The following is a 17,594-nucleotide window of genomic DNA, read 5'->3' as shown; positions in this document are numbered from 1 at the left end:
GGAGCAGCTAGGACTAGAACCCGGTGCCCAGATGGGATGCCGGCACCGCAGGCGGAAGATTAACCAAGTGAGCCATGGTACTGGTCCCAGAAAGAATCTTCTAATCTTCTACCCACTGGTTCACTCCCCAAATGACCACAACAGCCAAGGTTGGGCCAGGGTGAAGCCAGGAGCTTCTTCCAGGTCTTTGGGTGCAGGGTCCCAAACACTTGGGCCATCATCCACTGTTTTCCCAGGCATATTAGCAGGTAGCAGCTGGGACTCAAATCAGTACCCATATGGGATGTCAGCATTGTCGGAGACAGCCTAAGCCACTAGGCCACAATGCTGGCCCCTATCAGTTGAGTTTTAACACAGCAGTAATGGCTAAGGACTTTTGGAGGTATCAGGCTGTGTGCTCATCAGAAACACCACTATGTGGATGGTCACTGAAATCTAGTCTGGGCACTATTACTCCCACTCCTTTCAGCCCTCTAGAAACATCATCCTCAGGACATTTGCAGATTTAGTAAGGGGGCTGTCATTCTTCCTGCAGGGAGAAAATTCAGGAGGAATGAGAGTGTATCAACCGTGCAGCTGCAAATGGACATGCTTTTATTATGGCCCAGGCACTCTGCTAAACTCTACAGCAGTATTTCATTCGGTCTCTTTAAAAATCTATAATAAGGGACAGGCGTTTGGCCTAGTGGTTTGAAATGCCCATGTCTCATTTTGGAGTACCTGGGTTTGAGACCTTCTTCCAGCTCCTGGCTCCTCTAACGCTGCCCTCCATGTATGCTCTTCCAACCTCCGAGCCCCTTCAAAACTTAAGAAGAAGTGGGAGCAGCCAGAATTCATCAGCTTTTTTCCAGCCCTTCCAGGTAAATTCATTGATGTCTGGTTTTTAAGGTGAAAATCTTTGCAAGATCAGACAGCTCTGTGTGCTGATTTTACAGCTGCATAAGAAATCTGTGGCTGATGCTTCGTTTCTGAGCCCAGCATTCAGTTCTTGTCTCTTTAGGCACTTGCTATTCTGCAGCATCAGCGACCATGTCTCCTCGTCTCCTTTTCTTATGCCCCGTGCAGAGCACCAGGCAATCACTAGTCCGCTTTCTGTCTTTATGGATTTGCACATTCTGAACACTTCATATTCATAGATGCCTACAGTGTGACATTTTGGATCTTGCTTCTTTCACTTAACATAATGTTTGCAAGGTTCAACCATGTGTTAGCACAAATGAATATTTCATTTCTTTTTAAGGTATTCCATTGTATGATATAACACATTTTGTTTATCCTTTCATCAGTTGGGTTGGTTCAACTTCTTGGATAATGCTACAATGCACATCTATGTACAAAATCTTTTATAAACAGATTTTTATTTCTCTTGTACATATAGCTAACAGGGGAACTGCTGGGTCATGCAATCATGCTTTAGGTTTATAATTGACTTTTAAAACATTTTCATGACTTACCGCACTTAAAAATGGAGAAGGGGTAGGCATTTGTCCCCAGTTAGGATGCCAGTTAAGGCGTCTGCACCCCATACCAAAGTACCAGGGTTTGATGCCCGGCTCCACTCTTTGCTTCCAATTTCCTGCTAATACAGACCTTGAGAGGTAGCAAGAGATGGCTCAAGTAATTGGATTCCTGACACCCACATAGGAGACCTGGATTGAATTCCGGGCTCCATGCTTGAGCCCCAGCCCAGTCACTACAGGCTTTGGGGGAATGAATCAATCTCCCCGCCTCTTTCTCCATCAAATCAAATCAAAAAATTTTTAAAGAGGAAGATATTGTATTTCTTACAACTAAGCAAGTAATAATAAAAAGGACCCATTCAATTTTGAGGTATTTATTCTTAATTCTCACTTAGAATTTTTAGTTTGTAATTTTTCTCATCGTAAGCAGTGGATTGGAATATCAGACATACCTGTACAAGAACACTAAAGGGAAACAGAATAGATCTAACTTGTCAGAAATGCTCCCAAAGAGGATCTTACAAATGAAGATCATTGAAAGTTGGCTGCAATCTTTGTTTTAGCCACATGAGTCTCCCATTTCTAGTGATTCCTTTCCTGTTAAGAATCTACCAGGTCTCTTCATGGTAAAAACCACAGGGAAGCCCTAAGAAGTACACAGAATGATCATCTGGCAAGAATTGAGCCATGTTCCTGTGCCACATACCTGTAAAGTCTGAGCTTCACTGTGTCTTCATCAAGAAGTGGGCAGCCGTTGTGTGTATACTTTACTTCATTGGGAAGGAAATGGCAATCAAAAACCTAGTTTGCATGAAGAAAGGGAAATGTCTATAAGAAATTGGTACCAGGTTTCATTTTCTCATTTCTAGCATTAAAAGACTTCAATAAGCTGTTCATTGTGATTTAATGCTATAACTAGTACTCAAACAGTATGTTTCACTTTGTGTTGCTATGTGGGTGCAAACTGTTGAAATCTTTACTTAATATACACTAAATTGATCTTCTGTATATAAAGAGAATTGAAAATGAATCTTGATGTGAATGGAAGGGGAGAGCGAGCGGGAAAGGGGAGGGTTGCAGGTGGGAGGGAAGTTATGGGAGGGGGAAGCCATTGTAATCCATAAGCTGTACATTGGAAATTTATATTCATTAAATAAAAGTTTAAAAAAAAACTACATAAAGGCATCTATGTAAATCATAAAACATAAACCACGGTTTTGTTCTATGGTCCTGTAAAAATCTGAAATATTCTATCAAATCAGAAAATAAAATCTGTCAACTAAAAAAAAAAAAAAAAAAGACTTCCTGGAGAAACTACAATCCACTAGTTGTGTGTGTGTGCATGTGTGTGTGTGCTTTGTCACCACCTTTACTCTTCCTTCATGCTCATTCACCATCTGTTTACGTAGTTAGGTCTTGTTTAGAGTACCTAAATTATGAAAATCCAAGCAGATCAAGCAAATAAATTAATGGATGACTGTCTCTAAATAATTATGCATTTAAAATATGGTTCCATTTATTAAAATTTTATTTACTGCCTACAGGCATTCATAGCAATTGACTTAGAGTCTGTCAGTGTGTCTGTGTGGAAATGCATGTCTTAAACCACCCACAAACACACTGCATTTGTTCTTTATATTTTTGATTTTTTTTTTCAAGTAACATGTTTGTTTTCAAAGATGGAGCCACTGAACATGGATAGTATTGTGGTTGATCAGAGTCAACCCTGATCAACAGCTATTTCTCCTACGCTTGCGAACAGCTGCTTCTGTTAGTTGTATAACAACATACATGACCAACGATATCAATAGTACTCTGAAGGCAATTTCCTCTCTTCAAATAAAGTTATAATGAACTATATCACCTCATTCCAAATTTTTGCTCTTATAGTTTGGGAACCCTGGTTTTTAAAAGAAGAATCTTCTCTGCCACCCAGCTCATGGCTTCATTCTGCCCATCGTGACTTGGTAGAGCCATGGGAGACAGTCTTGAGGTAGTCACACATCATCACTATGGAGGTCACATGTTCTATCTGTACTTTTTACAACTTCAAACATGTTCAGACATAATCCATCCCAAGAAGCCTTCATCACTAAAACAAATGGCTTTCTTTTCCCATAGATATCATTGGTTCCTCCTTTTAATTGACAACTAGGAAAGAGATAAAGAAAAGACCTTCCCCATATCATCAACAAATAGTCATGGTAATAAAGAGACAATCTGCTTTGTTAAAAGAAACATCTGTTTTATGTTTTGTAATATGTTTTCCTTTTATAAAAGGCGACAACCATAATTGTCCATAAATTTACTAACTAAAACAAAGGAGAGCTAAATCCTTTTCTAATTACTGTCTTGCTTTGTTTTTTTCCACTTCAACTGCTTTTCAATTACAATTTATAATTAAATTGTCACACATTCTTAACTCATTACTCACTTTAATGACAGTAAACTGGTTCAAACTAGAGATACTTTATCACTGCTGTATTTCCTACTCAAAATAGCAAGTTCAGCATTAAGCTGGGTGTTTTTCCTTCCAGGAAATGTCATGCTTTGAGTCAGGTGTAAGAAGTGCTGTGTGGGGCGTCGGATTCTATCCCGGTTGCCCCTCTTCCAGGCCAGCTCTCTCCTATGGCCCAGGAAGGCAGTGGAGGATGGCCCGAGTCCTTGGGCCCTGCACCTGCATGGGAGACCAGGAGAAGCATCTGGCTCCTGGCTTCGGATCAGCAAGATGCACCGGCCGCAGCGGCCATTGGAGGGTGAACCAACGGCAAAAAGGAAGACCTTTCTCTCTGTCTCTCTCACTATCCACTCTGCCTGTCAAAAAAAAAAAAAAAAAAAAAGTGCTGTGTGAGGAACTCTTGTCCTAGAACATGAGAAAAAAATACTGCCATTGACCTCATCTAATTGACTTTATCAAGAGGGTTATCTAAACAATAGGTAGATAACTGTGTGCACCAATCGAAATTCCCTTCTAAATATCTAATAGGAAAATGAACCTGTTAGTTCTAAGACAAACTTCAGTAATGAAATGAAAGCACTAATTGAACAGATGTTAAACAAAACATTTTCTGTGCAAATCAAATGAAACTGTTCATTACACAGCAGGGTGTTGTTAATACAGTCATCTTACTAGTCTGGCTTTCTATTAAGCTCTTATGTTTAGGGTCTCTGTGTGTATGTATATGTGTGCAAGCACATGCTCACTGGGGTATAAAGTCTCCATAAGAAATAAATCCCTAGGGAGGACTGAACTAGTTGGAGTTAAAAACCAAGCATAAATTAAAAAAATAAAATATAAACAAAAAGCAGGGTGGACATATACGAGTAAAGACACCAGCTAAGATGCCCACTTTGGAGTACCTGGGTTCAAAACTTGGCTCTTGCTCATGACCCTGGCTTCCTGCTAATTCATAGGCAGTGGTGATGGCTCAAGTACTTGGGGCAACCTGGATTGAGTTCTAGGTTCCCAGCTTCAGCCTGCCTAGTGCCAGCAATTGCAGGCATTTGGAAAGTGAACCAGCAAATGGAAGCACTTTCCCTCCCCCCACCCCAAACCCCACGCTGCGTGAGTGTGTGTGTGTGTGTGTCTGTCTGTCTGTCTTTTAGGAAAATACTTGAGAATCTTGTTTTGGTTCAGATTTACAGAATGAAAAAATAGGAGCAGCCACCTGGTGGTTCAAGAAACAGTTTTCCCACTGCACAGAATTCTCTATGACATAAAATCCTAATATCTGGCAAAAGGGTGATGAAACTCCGCATTTTAACAGACTTTTACCACAGACTAAGCTTTGGAAGATTAAATCATTTGTCTGCTTTAGATGACATAAATCCGTTTGAGATGTCATTTTTACCTCTCAAAATACGTGCACTGAGCATTCAAAACACAATTCTACTTTGTTATTATGAACAATGGCTCACTAGGGGATCAGTGTATTTAGGGGTGTCTTCTAGCCATATAACCTATTAACTGGATTTCTGCCTTAAAACAAGAGAAAGTTTGAGACAGAGACCATGTGGAGATCTATTCCAACCTTCAATCTTTATGACCAAATACGTTTTCACCAACTTCTTGTCCCTTGGATCCCTTTATGCTCCTTAGAGCAGGCCAAACAATCAGAACATACTAAAAATATGCACTGAAATCACAATTTCATTATTCAGAGTATTGCCATATATGTTAAGAGCTGCCCGGCTATTTGCAGTGAAGAGAGGATAACCCCAGAGGCTGGCTTAGGTCACAACAGATCATCTCCAAATTACCTTCTCTTGAGGAGAGTCTGGGGAAAGGCAGGACTTTTGTTTTGCTCAGTGGGGTGTGCAGGCTCCAGGTCTAAGCTACATACCACTAGAAGACAGACAGCTTTTGCTTCTCCTCTTCTGCATACCCAGATACTTCTAAATAAATGTTACCCTTTCTAAATATATTGATCAAGTGAAATACCCAATGAGCAAATCACACAAGTGACTGCCCACACCATTTCCTGGGAAATGGCCCATTTTGTTCCCGATCTATCTTATAGAGTGGCAATGTACCTAAAATGAGAAATACGAATGCCTTTTACAAGTTTTCCCAGATGATAAGCTACTCCATAAGTTCTAACAGCCATTAAAATATACAGGAGTTCTGGGACAATGGTTTAGTCCAGACATTAAGAAATCCGAATCCCAACATAGGAGTGCCAGGGCGGGATTCCTGGCTCCAGCTTCCCACCAGTGTAGACCATGGGAAGCAGCAGTCATGGCTCCAGTAACTGAGTTTCTGCTACCCACATAGAGACCTGGACAGAGTTCCTGGCACCAGGCCTAGTCCCAGCTATCACCAGCATTTGGGAAGTAAACCAGCTGATGAGCACTCTCTTTCTTTCCCTCTCTCTGTGTGAGTGTCTGAATGTCTTTCATGTAAATAATAATAATTTTTAAAAGAAACATAAGAGTTCTTGTCAATAAAAGAGAAAAAATTGAAAAGACTCGCTAAAACAGTACATTAAAAAAAAACATGCTTCCATGTCAGCTTGAACTTCACTTCTTCCACAGATGTTAACATAATTAGGAGTAAATCCTGACTGCTGCAGGCTTATCATGTGAAATCAGTCAAGAATGTTCCAAAGTAGGTTTCAGCTCACATAGAAAAAAAAATAATGCTAATTACAACCCTCCTGTCAAATGGGAACACCTTACAACACTCACCTGTGATTGGTTGAGGGGAGACCATTTCATACTCATTCTCCTGCCTTCCCTCCCTGCTGCAGACCCATATCACGCACACTTCTGAAGAGGAACGCTTGGCTACGACCTACCTGGGGAGTGAGCGTGCCCACTCTCTGGGTGATTGGCTCATTCATCACCACTTCCACTTTGCAGGCATCCTTCTCTTTGGGGACGGCCAGCTTCAGGTCATCTGCTGACAGGAAGGCCGAGCTGCCCTTCATCACTCTCAGGCCATGATTAACACTGACGAAGGTGGGGCTAGCCCAGCCCAGGAGCAGCAGCAGCAGCAAAACATGCAGCCCACCCCGGCTCAGAGGGTTCATGCTGACAGGTGCCAACTCGCTTCTGTCCACTGGTGAAATCCCGGCCACCAGGGGGGCCTCAGCGCTTCCTCCTGCAGTGTCAGCTCATAGCCCAAGGAGCAGGGCAAGGGGTCCCCACAATGCACCCTGAGATCTTAGCACACCCCTTTCATTTCAGACGCAGACAAGGAGGCCTTTCAGGCAATCCCAGGGCTTTTAATAAAACTCGCTGATCACTCCTGACAACGCCGGCAGATTAATGTGCCTCCCAAGAGCTTTCCTAATCCTGCAAATGGGAGAAGGGGTGGGAGGAAAGAGAAGGAGAGAGAGAGAGAAACCAAAGGTTTGTGCGGCTATTCAAAAGATTGCTCCTGACAAAGGGATCTTACAACCAGCCTATAATTTCAGCTAAATTAAAAACAAATCAACTAGGTTGACCTCGAAGCCCATCTGTAAGGCAAAGCAGTCATTGCACTGCCCTGCTTGGGGCCCCTGCTTCCAGACTGGACGTGACAGAGCAGGAAATCAATGCCGTGGTCCCGTGGCCCAAGTACACCCTGGGTCCTCTGAGTTCAGAGGACGTGGCTGAGCTCTTGAATGCTTTCTCCTCACTTGTTAAATGAGGCTATAATCTAAGTGGCGTCAGACAGCTGATAGGATTACTTGCATGATGTTTGAGAACGTGATTAATTCTAAATCGATACATCCCAATTAAGAAATAAGCTTAACGATTTGTCGCATGGGGCACCATTCTGACTTCATGGAGCATTGCAGACACCTAACACACACTTGAATGGAAATTGGAGAAAATACATTTTTTCTAAGTGAGCTCTCAAGTTTACACATAGAACAGACTAGGAAGAGAGCACAAGGTTTTAGATCACACACAGCTAATGACTTGGTGTATGTACCCACACCGCTGCCATTCTCAATGCTAGTTACATTGTTACATACTCAATCTTCATAAAGGAACCTTTGTTTCTTCTACTGGAAGAACTGAAAAGATTTTATCCAAGGTGAAATGTACTGCAACACATCCTTAAGTGCATGGTATGTTTGATGAATCCGTGGTAGTTTCTTATGCCTATAGCAAAGCCTCATACTTTAAGGATTCCAGGAAGTTTCTCTGTATAACCAGTGGATACCAAAATCATTGTTTGTCAAAAGAGTGTACAAAAATACCTCTGGTAGCCCTTATTCCCCATGTCAGACTCTGCCCACTCCACACACCTGCCTGCACATGCCATGGTGCTAGGAAGATGGACAAAGGCTTCGCTGAACACATGAAGGAAGCAGGAGTGTCAGCGGCTCTGCAAAAACTGACTACGGTGGCCAAACCTGACCGCCTCAGCTCCTGCAAGGGCAACGACTTCACCATGAAAACTATCCCAGATGCTCTGCTTGTGACCCAACTTCCTGCTAACGCACTTGGGAAAGCAATGGATTGTGGCCCAAATGCATAGACCCTGCCACCCAGCCAGCTGAGAGACCCAGGTGAAGTTCCAGGCTCCTGGCTTTGGCCTGGCCCAACCTTGGCTGTTGTTGCCATTTAGGGAGTGAATCAGCAAATAGAAGATCTTTCTTTCTTTCTCTGTTTCTCTCTCTGCCTTTCAAATAAAAAAAAAAAAAATCCTAAAACAACCCTGAGAGCACTTTGAAAGCTACACAGCTTGCCTTGTAGCCTAGCAGAGGTTTGAAGAAAATATAGCTGATGGCAGAAGAAAAACCTGGATATTCTATGACTTTATAAACAGCTTATTTGTTCAACATTAGTAATGGGATGGTAAAGAAAACTGACAGATGGGAAATTAGAGGTAGTATGCTTCATGAATGTTATCTCTTTGAGGATACTCAAAATGTTCATGGAAAAACGGAATTAAAAAGATGTTTATCTGGATGCAAAAAAAAAAATGTTGAAATCTTGAGTATGGTGGCACAGTGGTGAAGCCACCACTTAAGATGACTGCATCCCATACCAGAGAGCCTGGGGTTCAGTCCTGTGTTCCACTCCTGTCCATCTTCCTGCTAATGCACATCCCAGGAGGCAGATGATAGCTCGAGTGCATGAGTCCCCGTCATGTGGGAGATGTGGATGCAGTTCTGGGCTCCTGGCTTCAGCCTGGCCCAGCCCTTGACTGTTGTAGGCATTCAGGAGGGAACCAGAGGATGGAAGATCTCTTTTTCTCCCCCCCAACTCTGTCATCCCCAGCCTCCTGCTATCCGTAAGTTCTTTCCCTTTGAGTGCCAGCAGAACTTTTGACACTTTCAACCAATAGAATAATCAGAGGTGAGGGATGTCACTCCCATGATCACGTGTTTTTAGAGAGAAGACTCAGACTACAGCTAGAGGCTTTTCCTGCTGAACTTGAACAAGCATGCCCCTGTGAGCTCCAGGACCTCAAGGAAATGAATTCTGCGGGCAGTCTGCATGAGCTTGAAAGTGGATTCTTCCTAAGTGGAGCCTCCAGGTAAAAGAACCCATTCAACTCTTGGAAAGCAGCCTGGTGACAACCAAAACACAGAACCTTGCTAACCCATGGCAGACCCCAGACCTCTGGAAAATGACAAATGGCAAGTGTGTGTTAAGTCATAGAGTTTGTAGTGATTTGCTACACAGAAATAGGAATTCAATATATTCTTCCTTCAAAACAAACCCAGAATCCAGCTACTTCCTCCTTCTCCTGTTGTCACCTTGACCCAAGCCACCACTAATTCCACTGGATGATAAAAAAAGCCTCCTGTTTGATCTCATTGCTTCTACTTTTGCATGCCCATTAAGCATTTCTCAGCATAGCAGCCAAAGCTCCTATCAAATGTTCTGTAAACCATATCACTTCTCTGCTCAAAATTTCCAATGACTTCTCATCTAACAAGGTGTGTGCTAGCAATTTAGAAAGCTGCACCCCATTTCAAAGTGCCTGGGTTAAGTTCCAACTTCACTTTTTTTTTTTTTTTTTTTTTGACAGGCAGAGTGGATAGTGAGAGAGACAGAGAGAAAGGTCTTCCTTTTTGCCGTTGGTTCACCCTCCAATGGCCGCTGCGGCAGGCGCATCGTGCTGATCTGAAGCCAGGAGCCAGGTGCTTCTCCTGGTCTCCCATGCGGGTGCAGGGCCCAAGGACTCGGGCCATCCTCCACTGCCTTCCCGGGCCACAGCAGAGAGCTGGCCTGGAAGAGGGGCAACCGGGATAGAATCTGGCGCCCCAACCGGGACTAGAACCCGGTGTGCCAGCACCGCAAGGTGGAGGATTAGCCTGTTAAGTCACGGCACCGGCCCAACTTCACTTCCAATTCCACTTCCTGCTGAGCTCCAGGCTTCAGCCTGGCCCAGTGCTAGCTATTGTGGGCAATTCAGGAGAGAACAAGTTGTAAGCATTTTGAGAAAGAACAAGTGGATGGGAGATATCTGTGTCTCTCTCTAAACAATAAAAGAATAGGGGCTGGCTCAGGCATCCCATATGGGCACTGTTTCATGCCCCACCTGCTCCTATTCTGATCCAGCTCTCTGCTATGGCCTGGGAATGCAGAAGAAGGTGGCCCAAGTGCTTAGATCCCTGCACCTGCGTGGGAAACCTGGAAAAAGCTCCTGGCTCCTGGCTTTGGATGGCCCAGCTCCAGCTGTTGCAATCATTTGGGGAGTGAGCCAGCGGATGGAAGACCTTCCTTTCTGTTTCTCCTTCTGTCTTTAACTCTACCTCTCAAATAAATTATTTTTAAAAAGTAAATGAACACACACACACACACACACACACATATATATATATGTATAATGTGTGTATGTATGACAGAAATGGGGGGAGGAGAGAGAGCAACCAATCATCCATCCACTGGTTCACTGCCCAATACCTGCAACAGCTGGGGTTGGGTCAGGCCCAAGCCAGCAGCTCACACCTTCATCGGGGTTTACATGAGTCCTCATGATAGATTTCTTATAAGGAAATAAGGAGACCAGAGCTCTGTGTCATGTGGATGGATGGCATGAAGTTGGCCCTCTGCCAGCTCTAGCAGCACCTTGATCTTAGACTTCCTAAGCTTCGGAACTGTGAGGAGTACATTTCTGTGTATTTCTGTGAGGAATAAACTTGAGCCACCTAATCTATGGTATTTCTGTTATAACAGACTGAACTAATTAAAATTGTGTTAAATTACATATGTGTGATGTAAAGGGAAACTTAAATGAAATTTTACAATGTTAGAAGGCTTTTCCAAAGTATATTGGCAGGGAACTTCAAAATAAACATTTTTTTAAACAAACAGCTTTATGATTAAAAGTTTACATTAAGACATATCCTCTGACAAAGTCAATGTACACCAAACCTATCTTACATCCTTTGGTCATTCCGTTGCTTAACTGAAAATCAATTTAAGAAAAATCATCAATGTAATTAATTCCTGGGTCAGTGTTGTGGTATACTGGAGTAACCTGCTACTCACGATGACAGCATCCCACGTAGGAGCACTGGTTCAAGTCTTAGATCCTGCTGTTTTCCATCCAGCTCCCTGCTAATAGCCCTGGAAGGCAGCAGAAGATGGCTCAAGTACTTGGGCCCCTGCCACCCATGTGGGAGACCCGGGTCGAGTTCCTTGCACCTGGCTCCAGCCTATCCCAGATCTGGCTGTTGGGGTTATTTGGGGAGTGAACCAGCAGTTGGAAGATCTCTGTCTCTCCTTTTTCTCTCTTCTCTGTCACTCTTTCAAACAGTAAATATATTTTAATTATTTTATTTGCATTTTAATAAATTTTATTTATGTATAAATTTTATTATATATATATATATATATTCTCCATCAAACACAAAGGGCAGATGCATTTTTCTTCTCAAGTGCAGTCACCCATTCAGTGGGTGGACTGTTAACGCACATGAAATCAAAGAACACTACAAAACGCAGAGGCCCCTGCGCAAAGTCTCCCAACAGTCAGCTCAGACAATTGGTGGGCAGGGTGTGTCACGCTCCACAAGAACTGTTCCTGGCAGAGCTGGCCACATGCATGTTGCCCTGGAATTCTGTGTTCCTACCAACCAGTCAGCCAGCAGCTGAAACAAATCCCCTTGGAAGCCCATGAAGTCCTGTGGTTATATGAAGGCACATCAAACAGGGGCTTTGATCCCAAGTTAAGTTCCCGACCTTGGTCCATATGGTGAATTCCTGCACAGCCTTGCTGTGGTCCAGCCCGACCTCCTCCCCATTCCCAGCAGCTCACAGCCACCTCCACATTTCAGAGCCAGAACTGGCTATCAAGTGTGAATAAATCAGTCTCAATGAAAGGAAGTCTAAACAATTTTGCCATATTTCAGAAATTTGTGTTTCATGACTTTAAATATGTTTTGGTTTAGCACGGCTTTAATAAGAAAGTCAATGTGGACTAAAATGGAGCAATCAATCAAAATATTCTGTTCCTTGTCAGCAATTTAGAAGGACAAATATGCTCCTCTTTAATTTTTTTAAAAGATTTATTTATTTGTATTTATTTGAAAGGCAGACTAACAGAGGGAGAGGGGGAAGACAGAGATTAGAGAGATCTTCCATCTGCCGGTTTTCTCCTCAAATGCCTGCAACACCCAGGGCTAGGCCAGGCCAAAGCCAGGAGCCAGAAACTCCACCTGAGTCTCCCATGTCAGGAGTAGGAACCCAACTACTTCAGCCATCATCTGCTGCCTCCCTGGGCCGTTACCAGGATGCTGGCTGGGAAGCAGAGGCAGAACATGCTCCCAGGTGCTCCAATACGGGCTTGGCCCAAGCAGCAGCTCAGCTCTGCATCACAACACTCGCCCTCCAATACATTTTAAAGATATTACGGCAAATGTCTCCTTCCTTTCTCTTAGGGAATCTTAGTGATTGTTTTCCAATTTCTATCTGTGACAAGACTGTCCATTTGTCCCACAATATCCATTCTCAACTCCTTCAGCAGAAACAGAATTTTTAGCCAGGTTCTTAATCACCCAGGTCAAGTACTGTATTTTGCAGCCTCCCTTGCAGCTATCTGTGGCCAGGTACCCAGATTCCCACCAGTGGAATTTGAGAACCGAGGTAACAAGGCAGCTCTGAGAAACCATCTTCAGGAAGTAGTTACTTATGTTCCTCAACCCTTTGTCTTTTTTTAAAAATATTTTATTTATTTATTTGAGAGGTAGAGTTACAAACAGTGAGAGGGAGAGACACAGAAAGGTCTTCCATCCGCTGGTTCACTCCCCAAATGGCCGCAACGACTGGAGCTGCACCAATCCGAAGCCAGGAGCTTCTTCCCAGTCTCCCATGTGGGTGCAGGGGCCCAAGGACCTTGGCCATCTTCCACTGCTTTCTCAGGCCATAGCAGAGAGCTGGACCAGAAGAGGAGCAGCCAGGACTAGAAATGGCGCCCATATGGGATGCTAGTGCCACAGGTAGAGGATTAACCTACTGTGCCACTGTGCCGGCCCCACCTTTGTCTTTGTATTTCCATGCATCTTGTTGTCTAGCCTAAGGCTACTCACTCTTGCCCATGAAAACCAGAGCTACACCATTAAGTGGGCAGGAAGCAGGAAGGAGCTGGGGTCTCTGGAGTGTGTACAAAGCAGTCACCACACCAGCCCATTCTTCGAGAATTTTATCTGGCAAAGAATATAACTTCTTTCTTGCTAAACTCACTATTATTTGGGGGATTTAATAGTACCCACAACTGAACTTTATAGCTTTCATAAACACTTTATGTTTCAAGTTTATGTATTAATTTAGCTTTACCACTAATGAGGTAAAGATTGTAATTTTTGTGCTTAATAAACTGTGGGGTGATAACTTATTCTGCAGTGTAGCACAGTAAGTCTTCAACTGGGAGATAAGATCAACGTCCAAGCTCCCAATATTCATTTACCAGGAAGACAGAGAGAGGAAGAGAAGGGAATCTATCTATATTATTCCATGTACCACAGTGTTGTGGCAGGATTAGCCCACTCTGCTGGTCATTCATCAATTTAGTCTTTCATAAATGGGATGCTTCATCCTGCCACTTCCAAACTGTCCCTGTACGACCAACAATAGACATAATCTATGTGGAAATATTTTCTTAATGATAAAGCCACATATAGATGTAAGGTTATTACAAAAAACAGCAAAGGAATGAGAATAAAACTTTCTCAGGAAAAACAGCATGGCAGGAATTAGGCCTTGCTGAACAAGGCACAAAACGACATCCAATAAACCTCAAATAGAGTATGTTGTTTTACCCACTTTATCATTTTCATCCTCATAATCATAAGACAGGACACATAATTTGAAAAAAAAAACACCCTGAATTCTAATATTTCAAAACAACCTGAAACAATGCAATTGGGAGAAGGGAGGAACACAAGAATAAAAGTTCCCAAATTCAAAATCAAACAAAACTCCTTGATCAATCAGACCTGCAGAATTTGGTGCAATAAAGATCAAACAGAGGGGTAGGCATTTGCCACAGTGGTTAGGACACCACTTGTGACACCCGTGTCCTGTGTCAGATGGCCAGTGTCTGAGTCCTGGCCCTGCTTCTGACTCTAGCTTCTGACCAATGTGCACATCCTAGAAGGTGGCCAGTGAGGACTCCAGCAGCTGTCCCTGCCACCCATACCCAGATGGACTTCCATGTTCCTGGCTTTGGCCTGGCCCAGGCCCAGCTGTTGTGGGTATTTGGGAGAGTGAATCAGCAGATGAAAGATCTCTCTATTTCTCTGCACCTTCAAAATAAATAATAAATGTAAAAAATCAGATAAAATTCATTTGCATTTTATTTACATTTCTAACATTGCTTCTGTAATTTTTTGTTGGTATTGGAAAACACTTGTTTATGGACAATACTGCTGATTTTTTGCTTCAAGAAGATGTGGGGGAAGGGAAAGAAGAGAATTTGGATAATGCACAGAGAGGATAAAAAAGAAATACAGAATGGTAGCAAAGCACATCAAGACTCTGAATCAAATAAGATATCAAAGGTGGGGGATGGGTCTTCCATCTCCCCTAAACAAAATAGTGAAGTTGTCTTGTCTCTGACACAAAGTTAGGATGTCCAGAGCAGCCAGAGTTTACTTTACAACACCTCTAATGGTAAAGCCTCACACATCCTGAGAATTTCACCTTCTCAATGCATTATTGGGTCCCCACCCTACCCCCATCCCCCACCGCCACAAGATCTGAGCACAGCTTGCTGGGATCACTATAGTGGGCACCCATTGAGTCAGTAGTGTTATGGGAGGTACTTAGAAGTGGAAGGAGAAGGCCGGCGCTGTGGCTCACTAGGCTAATCCTCCGCCTTGCGGCGCCAGCACACCGGGTTCTAGTCCCGGTCGGGGCACCGATCCTGTCCCGGTTGCCCCTCTTCCAGGCCAGCTCTCTGCTGTGGCCAGGGAGTGCAGTGGAGGATGGCCCAAGTCCTTGGGTCCTGCACCCCATGGGAGACCAGGATAAGCCCCTGGCTCCTGCCATCGGATCAGCCAACCGTGGCGGCCATTGGAGGGTGAACCAACGGCAAAAGGAAGACATTTCTCTCTGTCTCTCTCTCTCACTGTCCACTCTGCCTGTCAAAAAAAAAAAAAAAAGTGGAAGGAGAAGAGGAAGAGGCACTCAGATTCCCCAGGGAAGCTTTTAGCTGCCTAAAACTTAATTTGATTCTGCAGTAGAAAAAATTCCTGTCTTGTCTTGCTTGTGTGGTTCAGCTGCTTCTTAGTATTTTGAAACCCTCATGTCTCACTTATAAGTCAGTTCTGCTCTTCCTAGTTTCCCAACATTACCTTTCAACTTCATGCGGAAAACCTGTATTCTAAGTGTACCCTAACATGCCATTAAGTGTGTGAAAAAAAAAGTTCTGAAAAGTAGAAAACCATCCTGCTTTGAAATCTTCCTTATAAAAAATCCTAGGCTTTGTTTAACCAAACTTTCTTGCAACATTTCCCAAATGAAAGAAAAGAGTAACATTTCATTTTGGGGCCGGCTCTGTGGCACAACGGGTTAACGCCCCGGCCCGAAGCGCCGGCATCCCATATAGGCGCTAGTTCAAGACCCGGCTGCTCCACTTCCAATGGAGCTCTCTGCTATGGCCTGGGAAAGCAGAAGACTGCCCAAGTCCTTGGGCTGCAACACCCACGTGGGAGACCCAGAAGAAGCTCCTGGCTCTTGGCTTCAGATTGGTACAGCTCCAGCTGTTGCAGCCAATTGGGGAGTGAACCAGCAAATGGAGGACCTCTCTCTTTCTCTCCGCCGCTCCTCTCTCTGTGTAACTCTGACTTTCAAATAAATAAATAAATCTTTTAAAAAAACTTCATTTGGTAGAGGGGAGATAGACATTAAAATTTAATGACATATTCAGCTTAACTGCAGGAGTACCTATCCTTGTTGATATAAACATGATACTTTCATTATTCTGAGAAAATCTGTGCCCAACAAGAATGGATTTCAGCTGTGCTCTAGATTCTCAAATCAATGGAAATTCTTGATGGCTGATGATAGTGATGTGCCCTGATGAGAATAGTATTTACTATTCTCCCTTTCTGGAATTCTTGCAATAGTAGCTACACAGCACAAGGCAAGTGCTCGGCACAGATATACAAGTATCAAAAATCTATCTTGGCTTTTGTTTGCTTGCATTGCTTTCTGCAGAATTCTAATGTGGCCTGAATTGCTTCTCATCATGGACTCAGGTAACTACCAGCATTCCACAGAAGATGACACAGCAATGACATCTTTCTGCCTTCCCAGGACTTAATGCTATTACCTCCTGATTCATAGGTTTAGATCTTACAAATACTCTAACGATCTTTAAGCAGAAAACTAAAACTAACGAGAAATGGCATTTTAAGCAAAAACTAGTCCACTCAGGAGTAATTCATTCCTATCTACCCAAATACATGGAAAGATTTTCAATCCTTTCCTAGAATGGTGGGGGGGGGGGGAAACAAGGAAGACTTTCTTCTTCTACTTCACTTAAAAATCTCTAAAATGCCAGTCAGAATAAGCTTATGAGTCAACATGAAATTTTTTATGTAATTTTTTAAAATTTTCATCTACTTGAAGGTGAGAGTGACAGAAAGGGGGAGGCAAAAGAAGGAGGAAGGGAGAGAAGGAGGGTCAGAGAAAGTTCTTCTATCCACTAGATTATTCCCCAAATGCCCTCAACAGCTAGGGTTGGGCCAGGCCAAAGCCATTAGTCAGGAACTCCATCCAGTTCTCACAAATTGGTGGCAGGGACCCAAGTATTTGAGCCATCATCTATTGCCTCCTGAGGTGCACATTTAGTAGGAAGCTGGATGGAAAGCAAAGTAGCCAGGACTCAAACCTGCACTCCGATATAAGATGTAGGCATCACAAATGGTGGCTTAACCCATTGTGCCACACACCCACTACATGACATATTTTCAAAATCATCATGGGTTGAACATTTGGCACAGTGGTTGGCATGCTGGTTGGGATGCTGCTATCAGAGTGCCTGGGTTCAAGTCTTGGCTCCACTCCAGCTTCCTACTAATGCCACTCTGGGAGGCAGCAGGTAGTGGCTCAAGAGGTTGGGTCCCACCACCCACATGGGTGACCTGGATTGAGTTCCCAATTCTGTGCTGACCTGGCCCAGCCCTAGCCCCTGTCACTGAAGGCCTCTGGGGTGTGAACTAGTGGATGAGAGCTCAA

General features: G+C 43.5%; 1 protein-coding gene across 12 annotated transcripts in view; it reads right to left on the bottom strand.

Annotated features, from left to right (window-relative positions):
- The window catches only part of FREM1 (FRAS1 related extracellular matrix 1), a 301,861-nt gene that overhangs the window by 137,226 nt on the left and 147,041 nt on the right, over positions 1 to 17,594 (bottom strand). For all 12 annotated transcript variants that reach the window (XM_062208226.1, XM_062208223.1, XM_062208232.1 and 9 more), the window contains 2 exons: positions 6,758 to 7,256; positions 2,167 to 2,261 (listed from right to left, as the gene is read on the bottom strand). In XM_062208226.1, coding sequence (XP_062064210.1) covers positions 2,167 to 2,261; positions 6,758 to 6,991 — 329 coding nt within the window. In that variant the 5' untranslated portion in view covers positions 6,992 to 7,256. The remainder of the gene's footprint in view (positions 1 to 2,166; positions 2,262 to 6,757; positions 7,257 to 17,594) is intronic.

The sequence above is a fragment of the Lepus europaeus genome, chromosome 12 (assembly GCF_033115175.1).
Source record: "Lepus europaeus isolate LE1 chromosome 12, mLepTim1.pri, whole genome shotgun sequence".
NCBI lineage: Eukaryota > Metazoa > Chordata > Mammalia > Lagomorpha > Leporidae > Lepus > Lepus europaeus.
The sequence above is the reverse complement of the archived record's forward strand: the minus strand, read 5'-3'. Positions and strand labels throughout refer to the sequence as shown.